Source organism: Drosophila pseudoobscura, chromosome X (genome assembly GCF_009870125.1).
Source record: "Drosophila pseudoobscura strain MV-25-SWS-2005 chromosome X, UCI_Dpse_MV25, whole genome shotgun sequence".
Classification (NCBI taxonomy): Eukaryota; Metazoa; Arthropoda; class Insecta; order Diptera; family Drosophilidae; genus Drosophila; species Drosophila pseudoobscura.
Genome location: NC_046683.1, coordinates 48,234,975 through 48,247,497, shown reverse-complemented (window position 1 = coordinate 48,247,497; position 12,523 = coordinate 48,234,975). Strand labels below are relative to the sequence as shown.

The window sequence follows — 12,523 nt, the reverse complement described above, 5'->3', positions numbered from 1 at the left end:
GTATGGAATTGTAAGCTTTACGCAACGGTCAGCACTGGGGTGACAGATACTCGTAAGTGCTTGTAAAATGTATCTCTGTATCTGCGGGATACTGTGTAACTGCAGCTGACGGCCACTGCAGCTGTGCTGCTGTTTTCCATTTTCCGTGTTTTCCGTTTATTCCGTTTTTGTTTTTCTGGTCTTTTGTTTGGTTTTTGCTTTGCTCTGGCATGACGCAAACAGAAAACTTTGTCTGATGGCCGGAGAGGCGTTTGCATTTGGCATTGAAAAGAGATGATGTTCATTTAATGTGACGATGTGATAATTAATTTGTCTCTTCTGGAATTTCTTCTTCTCTCTCTCTCTTACTCTTCATTGCTTGCCCTGGTCATACGCTGCGTATGCGCAATCGAATCGGATCGGATCGGTACGGATGGATGATTGGGAAACAGGAACAGGTAAGCAATTGGCGTTCGTTGGCTGCTCGCTGAATTCGTCGTTTGTTACACTTTAAGCACTTTTTCGAAACTATCTTTTCCACACAAACACACACACACACACAAAACAAAACCCAAAGCATACACATACACACACAAAGACACCTACAAACCATAACATAACATAACATAACAAAAGAAAACCCCAATAAGGAAGCAATCGTAGCTAACCAAAAAAAAACCAAAAAAAAAAAGAAAAAAACGAACAGAAAACTCTTGTAAATACTCTAAGCCCGCTGCTACTCGTTTTGAGCCAAGTTTTGACTCCAACTAATTTCGTTGCTGGCTGTAGCGTGTGCATAATTTCCAAATGCAAGTGGGCCGATGAGGGGTGGCCTCTGGGGGATGGTTACGTGCCACATGAAGCTTTTGAGGAGATTACCGCACACAGTTTTGACAGAGCCGCAGTCAAAGCTAATTAGCAAATTAACGCGTGTGCACACGCGTTTTAGTACTTGCAGAAGGAGTAATCCCAGTACAGGCAGTGACTACCGAATGGGATTTTATCCCAGGCACCAGTGTGTGGAAAAACGTTGTTGTATTGGTGTCGATCACTGTTTTACACTGTACGTGTACGTGCCATAGACACTCATCGAATAGCAATGTGATCCCATCCAGGCTAAGCCAAGGCCAAACCCAATCCAATCATCATCTAGTCCAAGGAGTACAGACATTGAGATTGATATTGGTTCCAAAAGGAAGGGTATGCTGGATACCTACCAGATGCAATAGCTGGATGGAGTGATTCCAGTGAAAATACAGCCTTTGAAAATGAGATTAGATTGGGGACAAAATTGAGATAAACATACATACGAAATATACAACAAGTTAGGCCAGCGGATTATTCGGCTTACGATGCACATCAGGATTGGCAATTCTACATGAATTCTACATGAGTGTGACATGTTGCCTGAAAGTATGCAGCATGGCATAGGAACATTTATTGCCAGCTACACTGAAATGTTGCAGAGCACAATAAAAAGATTCGCATATAAGAAAAACACATTTATAACTCAACGGAAATAGTATATATTATGAATTTAAAATCCATTTAAAATATAGAAAACCTATTCCTTTAGTTAGGTACTATATTTGAGCTTTAGTACTTAAAGATAGTCCCTCGAGTAGCACCCATTGGAAACAACATGACACAAAGGGATAGAATAATATATATTCCTTGAGTAGCAATCCATTTTTGGTAGATGTAAAACAAAACTACATAATTCTATATAACCGACCATCTAAATATATGTTAACATTTCTTGAATATACAATATATTTAGGAGCCAACATTTCTATAGTAAAACTTATGAAACCATTCGGTAAAACCAACTAATAAGACCACTTTTAATAGCCCGTAGAGTTATGTACTTTTATCATCGCGTGTATCCAGTAAACAATTGGAATGTAGCTTGAATAGATAGCTATTGAACATACAATCTGTAACAACCCACTAGGAACCCCACAAAGACCCACAAAATCCTTCTCTCTCTCTCTGTCTATCTGTCTCTCTGTCTTACTTTTGAGTTGTACTCGTACTCGTATACTTAGAACACACTGATTTTTCGTTTCATAATTTCCCCTAGAGCCTCTCATTTCACGCGGCACTCTCACTTTTCGTTTCCGTCCATCAGATCCATAGACCCCACCAGATCTTGTTTTTCCTGTGTTTCTTGAGTTGGATTCGTTTCTTTGTTTGCCCCGTACTCCCCCGAAATTGTTCTCGTTTGTTCATTTGTGTGCATTTCAGGGCGGCTACTTAGATGGACTACGTTCACATTTGGGTGGTTTAACACAACGTGTCAAATCATGGTATTGGGGACGACCTCTAGTAAGTGCCAATGTATTTTTCGTTAACTGTTAAACGAAAACCACCACAAAAAACCAAACAAAACAAAACAAACCTAATCATAAATAAAAAAAAAAAATAGCAAACACCAGCAACCACAAAACTGAAAATTGTGCTCGAAACTTGAGTGGAAAATGTGTCTGCCAAATGTTCTCTCACAGTCTGCATTTTGTTTTTCGATCTGCATCTTCTCGTTGCATTCAATTTAGCCTGAACTTAGATTGTTGCTATCACTCTCTCACCTACTCGCTCTCTCTCTCTCTCTCTAACTCTCTAAATCTATCTCTATTCTGTAACTCTGTCACTGTCTCTCTCTTTAAACTAACTAACTAACTAACTAACCAACCAAACCTAACTGTTTTGTATGTGCATTGCAACAACCACCACCACAACAAAAACAAGTGCAATAAAAAAGTACTACTAAAAAAATTACAATTTAAATTAAACTGCATTTCCAGAATTTTGTGTTGTATTCGTAGGAATTGTGTTTCCGTTTTGTGTTCTCTCACTAAAAAATAAATCAAAATCGAAGTTTTGCTTGCCCCACCTAACCACCCACCACCCACCATCAGACAGTCAGTCAGTCAATCCACTCCACCCCACTCCAATATATATGTACGTATTATTTTCCATTTGTTCCATCTTTAATTTGATACCAATCGTGATGCACTCTACAAATCTTTCATCTAGAGTTCCTTAGTCTCTTTGTAAAGTACATGATATACATAACTGTCAATGTAAGTACCTAAAAACCAAAAAGCTAAACTAGACACGAAACTAAATCGAAGCCAAGAGTCAACAAATGCAATTTAAATGGCCGAAAACCAATAACCGAAAACCCAAACCGGAAAAACGAAATGTCAAATTAATAAACCAGAAAAAGAGCTTGAAAAATACATTTGCACATTTACGCATGAGTCACCCTGATTTCTAAAAACACACGCCAAGTCGTACACCGATATCGAATCAAATCAAATCGAGATCAATCCTCCGGGTCTTGGTCTTGGTCTTGGTCCACCGAATCACCCTTCACACATAATGTTTTCCGTAGTATTCTTTCGGTAATTTTTTTTTCCTTTGCCCTGTAATTAGTGTACAACAACTCCCCCATTTGTTTTGGCCTTACTTTTAGCTGCTGCTGCCCCACACACACACACACACACAACACACACACAACACACACACACACACACAGCACTCTTTCCTAGTTGTAGTTAGCAAATTCCTAGACCTGTAACATACTGCCAAATATTCGTATGTAAGTTGAAAGTTCTTGAAGCTTTAGTTAGCGCTTTGCTCCCACCAATGGAAACTCTTAGCCCAATTAGTGTAGCCATCAAAATCTAAGTGTCTTAGCTGCCAATTTTGCAAGTCGTTTTTGTATCAAGTACTTATCAATACACAATTGTATAGCTGCCAAGCCTTAAAGTGCACCAAAAGACAAACACACACCCACCCACACACACACACACACAGTCGTATCCGCAGACAGAAACACAAACATAAACATAAACAGATCCTTGGACACACGAACACACACGAACAGCAGCACTCTCGCATACTCATAACTTGCACCAGAGACCCAATTTTCAGCAGAACCTAATCCCGAATCTTGAGATTTTGGTGTCACGTGACGTACGAACGATTGTTCTTTTAAATTGATTTCGGAAGAGAAACTCTCTCTCTCTCTCTCCAAGTTTACCTTGTCTGGAGTCCTCCGGACTCTGGATTCTGGACCAGCTCTTTATGTATGTGAATTTAGGTATCACATCAATGAAATTGGAAAGAGTTTACCATTCTTCTTTCCCTGTCCAAATGCCCAGAAGGGTGAATATTCGGATATTTATCCACATGATTTTTCATACATTTCATTCTCTAGCAACTCTTCACCCGAAAACCAAAGCCATGCTTCTGTCAAAAGACTAATCCAATATCGTAAAAGGTTCCAAATAAAAATAAAGAAAAAGAAAAAAGAGAAAGACAAATCGAATGCAGAAATCAAAGCTCGTCAGTGGAAGGCAAATCAGCTCAGCTCAATCCACTTTGAATGCCAATCGATACACAACTCCAACTTTTTCTCTCTCCAAGGCACGCTTTGGCATATATAGTACTGTCCCCAGTGCTCTGTCCTACCACAAACACAACATCTTCCTCCCGACCTGAACCACTACTCAACTTTACTCTGTCCTGCCGTACAGTGAAATGTCATACTTTATTCAATTAAGTTTCTATCTGTATGTTTGCAAGTGAACGAGAAGCAAAACACATAGCAAACAATTTGAAAAAAGGCAAAATCAAGAACTTCATATATAAATATGTATGTCTAGCCACATAACACATAAAGCAAATAATTATCTCTTCTACAAACCAACTACAACCAATTCTTATGCAAAATATTTCTACTATTTTCATTTTACATTCAACCAATTTATTGTACAACCAAAAATCAATCAAACAATCTGATCAATTTGCTCACTGTGCAACAAAAAAACAACAAATCTTTGTCAATGAAAAATGTGGCCTTATCTGAAAAATTGCAAATGCAAAAAAAAAAAACAAAAAAAAAAAAAATTAGGAGTTGGCCACAAAACTCTCAAGGAGTTTCGATATGAAGGAAGAAGGCGGCACATTGCTGGGCGATAAAGGTGTACGAAGGCATCAGGTGAGTGCTACAACAACAGCTACAACTCTAGTGCAAGCACACTAAAATACCAGATACTATCTAACGAAAAAAAATACCAGTTATACGAAAGCACATGAATGCCAACTACTACTACAAACAAAAACTAAAAATGAATCAGAAAACAAAACTGAAATGCGGTTCCTAAAAATTCTCCTCCAATTCTCCAAGTACAATATTATCAGTATTTTCGGTATTTTCAGTATTTTCCGTATTTTCAGTATTTTCTGCTCTCCTCCCCCACACCAGCTAAATTGAATACAATTTGATCGCCTCAAGCATTTCATGACTCATTCCAAAACAAAACACACACAAAAATCTCTCCTTTTTCTCTATCTCTCTCTCTTTACTTTACCTTTCTCAAAAAGAAACTACAATTATGCCATTTAATTATATAATATTAAACTAGTAATCTTTGTAAACTTGAATTGGCCTCAAACTTAGCTTGAATTGAACCGTTACCTTTTGTTTGTCCTACACAAAATACCAAACAGTATACCAAACATTCCAGAAAATACTTACATATGTATCTCTTTGCTTGCGATTCCCACACAAAATCTACTTTAGCTAGCTTCTACTTTTCTTAAGATCCAGACACGATTTGAACTAGAGTTCCTAGATAATCTAAGTATTAGTTCAAGTTGGTCACCATAGCCTTGGTTTCCTTTTTCCAGCCACCAATATAGAGCTACTCAAATGATAAATCCTCGATATACACATGTACATATATAAGATATCTGTATTAATGCAATTTGAATTGCCTTTTGTGTGACTTTTGTCTCTTTTGCAGTCCATGCAGCGTCTGTCGGCTGAGCAGAATGGTGGTTCAACGACTGAACAAACACATGAACACAATCCAAACGTCGTACCTGATCATAGAGGCAACTTACACATTACAGTTAAGAAAACCAAACCAATTTTAGGTATTGCTATCGAAGGTGGTGCTAATACAAAACACCCGCTCCCTAGGATAATCAATATCCATGTGAGTATAACATACCGATTCACCCCTTCCAAAATATATATGAATCCATGGCCAATCGATCTTGTGATAGGAAAACGGTGCAGCATTTGAAGCGGGCGGCCTGGAGGTCGGGCAACTGATACTGGAGGTAGATGGAACAAAGGTTGAGGGTCTACATCATCAGGTAAGATATATTTAAAACAGTTCACTTCAAGTTCTCGAATTGGGTAACATTGTTTGATGACATTCCAGGAGGTTGCTCGACTGATAGCCGAGTGCTTTGCTAATCGTGAAAAGGCTGAAATAACCTTCTTAGTTGTCGAAGCAAAGAAATCAAATTTGGAACCGAAGCCAACAGCGTTGATATTTTTAGAAGCCTAACATTTGCTTGCCCTGCCGGCCAGTGACCCATTGGAACGACAAAAACTCGAGTTCCTCTACGAATGGGGCATCGATTTAACGGAGACGCCAAAACCAATGCCAACACCAATACCGCTAACAAGAGCCAAGAATCCACCGCCACTGCCTCATGAGCTACACAACAACATCAGCAGCAACAACAGCAACAGCCAGTACGGCAGTCAGACTGCGCTCAACAATCATCAGCATCCCCATCAGTATCATCCCAACACTCCTCCCACCACAAACACCACACAAACGACTCAGACGACACAAGCGACACAGACAACAAAGACCACACAAACCACACAGCCACCAACGGCAGCTACAACTGCGGCCAAAACTCACCAACAACTGAACACCAACACACCAACGAAAGCTTCGCGTGAGGCAACACCAACACGGGAACAGCAGCGCGAGCAGCAGCGAGAGCAGCAGCGAGAACAGCAGCGAGAACAGCAGCGAGAGCAGCAGCATGCAACGCCCACACGCGAGCAGAAGCAACACCAACAACGTCGACAGCTTCGCGATCAGCGTGAACTGCGCGAGCAACGTGAACGTGAATACCAAGGACACGAACAACACATCCACGAACACCGCCATCGTGACCACCACGACCTACAGCAGCAGCAGCACCACCACCACAACCCCCATCATTCCCATCAGCAATCATCACAGCAGCAGCAACAGCAACAACAACAGCATCAGCGCTACAGCAGCAGCAGCAACAGCTACAAATCTCATAATAATTCCGTTTACCAGTAAAAAAAGTCGAAACTGAAAAATGCAATTGGAGCAACAAGTTTTTGGGAACATTCTTTCAAACTAAAGAACAGCAATTCAACCAGTCAACAGTTTAGTTGTGCTAACTAATTCCGACCCAAACAGAACAGAGTCTCTCCCCCCGCCCCTCATGCACGCCTCCTACTACACTGAACAAAACGCGCTTGACAAAAGATACAAATTTGGTTACGTACATGTGTATACTTTTATCCCCTGGAAAATGCTGTAAACGTATATGTGGAATATAGAATACATTTTTAATTAAATGTTGTTGCAATGAGCCTCTCACCCAGCCCCAGTCACAACACCACCAGTCCCACCTTCCCCAGCTATTCCCATAGAGAATTTCCATGTCGTGTTGTTTTGTTGTAGCTAAAGAGATGCTCTAAAAAAAAAAAATACAAAAAATATCCCGAATGAAGACCAAAATTTTGGGTTGAAAACTTTTGAGTAAATCCAACCTTTGAATATTCCATATAATTGTTTTTTATATTATTTTATTTTTTATTTTAACAAATATCAAAAGTAAAATTTCAACACTGCCAAAGAAAAAAGACAGAAAAAAAGAAAAAAATCATATAGTATACAAAAAAATACCGATAAAAGCCCAGAGCATCTCCCTTGCTTTCTCCACTCACTCCACTAGCCTCCTATTTAAGTCCCCAAAACAATTATATGGCCTGCCCCCACCCGCGAGGCAGCAAGTAGAAATCAACAAAAAAAAACCAACCGATCCCCAAACTAGATTAACCAGTCAAGAACCTAACCAGAACCGAGCAGAACATAACCTAGAAATCCTAAGACGAAACTCTCTCGAACCACGTACCACGTACCACGCGCTAGTCGAAATGTGTAAATCTGTGTAAACATATTATTGTATGATTATTATTACTATTGATTAACAATCGAGCAAAGTAGTTTAAATGGTTAGACATTACGGGCATTATGTTTAAACTGATAAACTGGCAGAAAAGAGTTTATTTCCACGATATTACTGTAGGAGAAGTTGTTCGACGGGAAACCTACAGACAAAACAGAACAGCCCCCAGAAGAGAATGCAACAGCAAAATATGGCATACATTAAGAAAACCAAGAGCTTACAAATGTTAAAAAGAAAACCAAAAATAATAACAATTAACGTATCTAAAGAATCCACTAAGCAGTAAGCAAAAAGAAGACGATGCAGAGAAACAAATTAGGAAATGAAAAACAGCCGAAGACACTGTAAATGTAAAAAGAATAAGCCACAAAAAAGCTTTTGTTACACTCTCACGGACACCAGCAGACACACACACTGAACACACACATAAGCACTAGTATTCACACACACACTGAACACACATACGCATACGCATGCATATTGCCAAATTTTTTATAGAATTCAAGCAGCAATATATAATTCACAGCCACAAAACACTCAAGAACAAACAAATAAGAGCCCACCTAAGCAAAAGATAATTTGTAAAAATTAAAGATAATCTTAAAGCTAAATCGCAAGTCATGTAAAAATTAACAAAAGTAAATATATTCAAGACAAGATACCCACAAGCAGAGGCCACGCCCATAACCACACACACACACACAAACACACACGAACACAGCACACTGACACCCACTCGAAAAACTTAGCCAGAGAAGCGCATACAAAAAAATTTTGAAATTTATCCAAAATATCAAACAATATTCCTGCAGTGTTGTAGAGTTGATCGAAAAGAATGGATGAGATTGAACGAAACTTATAAAGCATCCATACATTCTGTGCCCCTCTTTGAGCGATCATCCGATCGACTTGACAGCACTGCCGAGATATCCCTGTTATTAGTACAACTTAAACTGCACACTGCACAATTTTTGAATGTTTGTTAAATGTTAAATCAACACCAGAAAAAACCAGCTGCAAAATTGTATTCCCCTTCACAAACTTAGTAAGATTATGTATATCCCTCACACCACACCACACCACACCCTTACTAACCAGCCCGATCCCAAGCCAATCCCCGATTCCGAATCACAACACCAGCCCCAATCCCAATCCAAACTCCAACCCCAACCCAGAGCCCCAAAAAATGGTAAACGAATTATGAAACTACAAAGGGAAGGAGCTACGCTATTCTACCACTAGGAGAGCTACCAATAACATTTACGCTGTAGAGAAAAACTAAAACGAACGCTTAGAATTTGAGGTTGATTGGCATTAAGTAAAAGTTAAACGATGTTGAAGAATGAAGAGCCGGGCCGACAGGGCGCGATCACGAGCAAATAAAAAATAAAAGAATAAAAGAGTAAAAGAATAAAAACCAAATCTTAAAGAAGAACAAAAACCAGGGCACGACCTAACAACTGATTGTGCAACAACCAGAAACTTCATATATATTCTGTAAAATATTAGCAAAAACAAAACAAAACAAAACAAAACAAAAACCTTTTTAATAGAAAACAAAGCTATTTTTCGCTCTCTCTATGGATCGATGAGCCGATCTACCGGTGTACCGATCCACCTATGTATATCTGTCACTCACTCAATCGTTCAATCACTTGGTCAGTCATCGTTTTGGCAATTGATTTGTTGTTGATTTCGTTCGTTGTGTGTGATAGTGTTTGGATTCAAGTGAAACTTTTGCATGTCTTACGTACGTAGAGCAACTTGTTCGACACCCAAGTCCAGGTCCAAGTCCAAGTCCCGCAACAACAGCTTAACTTTGTGTCTAGAGATATACTCGTACAATAAACATATATAGTTATAGTATGGCTTGTTTTCTCCATTACGAAACTAACAGAATCCATTTCTCTGCTAAGCTCTCTCTCTCTCTCTCTCTCTTATTAACTCTCTATGTATGTATGTATGTATGTACGTGTCTGTATGGAAAGCAAAAAAAAGCTAAACAAAGAAAAAAATAAAACCACAGAATATTTATTAAACAAATTGAGAAATTGAATCGTTAACGAGATATTGTACTTGTACTTTTGTTGACTATTATGTAATTAAACGCTTTACTGTATATTAGTTATGTACATTTTTAGCTACATACATGAAAACGATGAAAATGATGAAAATTCGAAACAAAAAACAAGCTTATGCTGTTACTTATTGTTAGTGATTCTACCACATAAAAGACAAACAAAAATCTAATTACAAATACAAATTACAAATTGAATTTTCCAAAATTTATAAACACACAAAACACTCAGTTTACGATGTCCGAGCGGGGAATGTATGTGTATGTATCAGCGGATTAACGGATTAATTACCCCTGACAGGCCGGACGGACGGACGCCTCTGTATATTGCGATAGATTCCGAAGACAAGGCTTACCTAACTTTGAAACTATCAGATAAATATCTAACTAACATAATATATACATGAAATACATGCTAAACATAACACATACTATACATATATCGTATTTATAGAATGCTAAACTATATCTAAATTGTAAACGACAATGAGAAGCAATTTTAAGCAAAGCCACCAAAAAACAATTTCAATTTATGTAAAATTCAAATACAATTTCAATTTCAACTTCAACACCCTCACACACACACCCCCCCCCCCACACACACACACACAGTTACACACAAACACACACCGATGAAGCAAACTATATACAACAGTATATGTATAGTAGGTACTTACTATATAGGAATACGATTACAAAACAACAACAAAAAGGCTATCTATATGCTATGCTTATAAAAGGGTAAACGGCATTTAAACTCATTCAACCAACACCAAACAGAAACAGCAACAGAAAATCGGAATATCGGAATCAGAATCGAAATCGGAATCGGAAGAAGAAACGAAAGCTTATAAATACCATGCGAAAACGTACTATAAATGTATGTATGTAATAGAAAGAAGCCACAAACCACAAACAACCATGTACCACTTAAATATCGTAAAATAAATAGCAATAGCCGATAGTTAATATGGATTCTAGTCGATATGGATAACTGTATTACCGATTAGCAGAGCCTCAGCCGAAGCAAACCAGTTGTAAAATAAAGATTGAGCTAGACTTTTAATCAGAGATAATCCAACTTGTAGATATATCGATAAATATATATGTATATGTAAACGTATAACTGTGTATATTGAACAGATAGACAAGATCTCTTATTATTTCCAGGTCTCGCTTTTGAGTTGATCTCCCCCTTACAGACAACCCCCTTATTCATTCAGACCAGACCATAAAAACCAACAACAAACAACCAACTAAAACTACAACAAAAAACAAACTGTGCCACCTAGTACATAACAAGAAATGGTTATATATCTGTATCTGCTATATAGACACGACAAACACAAACAAACACTGACTTGTAATATATATATACATATATATACATATATATATATATACCTAGATATATATATATATACATATAGGAAGAAGAACGGAACGAATGAAGGTAAATTTCAATGCTCACTTTTATATTTTTTATCATACATACATATATCAAGAAAAAGCAAAAGAAAATTTAGGAAAAGTAAAGAAAAGTAAAGAAAAGAACACAAGAACAAAGCACCGTATGAACCACTGAACCACAAAACCAAATACAAAAACATATAGTCAAATTCTCATAGCAAAAGAACATATATTTATATATGGTATATGTACAATTTGAATTTCTTTCTTTAACCGAACCGAACCTGCACCTACAAAAAGTGGTTTCTAGAGCCAATTTGCTTTGCTTGCGAGACAGCAACCCCCAGATGTACCGAAAATTCCTTTTATTTATGTTGAATCTCTAATCTGATCTGATCTAATCTCTTTATCCCCATCCGAAAAAAAACAAAAACAAAAAAAACTGAGAATTAGGAAAGAAAACACCAGGCATTACGCAAAAGATCGAGCTAAACTAGAGCATAGTGCTAGAAAGAAAATCCATTGTTAAAAGTATTTCAGTTGTGTATATTGTAAAGGAGAATTTTTTGAAAAAACAAAAAACAAAAACCAGCATAAAGTTAAACATTTAAAGCGAACAACAACAATTTATTGAAGCATTAATAATAATTGTATTTATCAAAATTAAAACCAAATGTAAACGCATTAGCATAGCGGATATATATAAAGAGGAAAACTGAAACAGAACATGAAAATGGATATGGAAATGTTTGAGGAAAGCGCTGATTTAATATTATTATATTATTAATTAAATTATTGCAAAAACAAAGTGAAAAACAAATGATATTGTCCTTGGTATTTACATATACATAAAGAAAACAACAACAAAAAAAACAAAACCAGAAAAATAAAAACAAAACGTTTTTTTTATATAACCAAGATCTTTTCAAGCGGGGCTCTCTCTCTCTATCTCTCTCTCTCTGTGGGCCTGAACTGGTTGGGTAGCCTGATTTGCATTCGACTTAA

At 37.5% G+C, this 12,523-nt stretch overlaps 2 protein-coding genes across 10 annotated transcripts in view; both read left to right on the top strand.

Annotated features, from left to right (window-relative positions):
* dysc (whirlin protein dyschronic) overlaps positions 1-6,382 on the top strand; it is a 30,922-nt gene extending 24,540 nt beyond the window's left edge. For 3 of the 9 annotated variants that reach the window (XM_033382300.1, XM_033382305.1, XM_033382304.1), the window contains 6 exons: positions 432-437; positions 2,227-2,307; positions 4,901-4,987; positions 5,796-5,990; positions 6,061-6,153; positions 6,222-6,382. In XM_033382300.1, coding sequence (XP_033238191.1) covers positions 432-437; positions 2,227-2,307; positions 4,901-4,987; positions 5,796-5,990; positions 6,061-6,153; positions 6,222-6,350 — 591 coding nt within the window. In that variant the 3' untranslated portion in view covers positions 6,351-6,382. The remainder of the gene's footprint in view (positions 1-431; positions 438-2,226; positions 2,308-4,900; positions 4,988-5,795; positions 5,991-6,060; positions 6,154-6,221) is intronic. The other 6 variants (XM_033382301.1, XM_033382306.1, XM_015187451.2 and 3 more) reach the window with 3 other exon arrangements.
* Positions 6,383-6,424: 42 nt separating this feature from the next.
* On the top strand, positions 6,425-11,945 carry LOC117184483 (putative cyclin-dependent serine/threonine-protein kinase DDB_G0272797/DDB_G0274007). Its single transcript, XM_033382308.1, has one exon. The coding sequence runs from the start codon at positions 6,447-6,449 to the stop codon at positions 7,131-7,133; it is 687 nt and encodes a 228-aa protein (XP_033238199.1). The 5' UTR covers positions 6,425-6,446; the 3' UTR covers positions 7,134-11,945.
* The last annotated feature ends 578 nt before the right edge of the window (positions 11,946-12,523 follow it).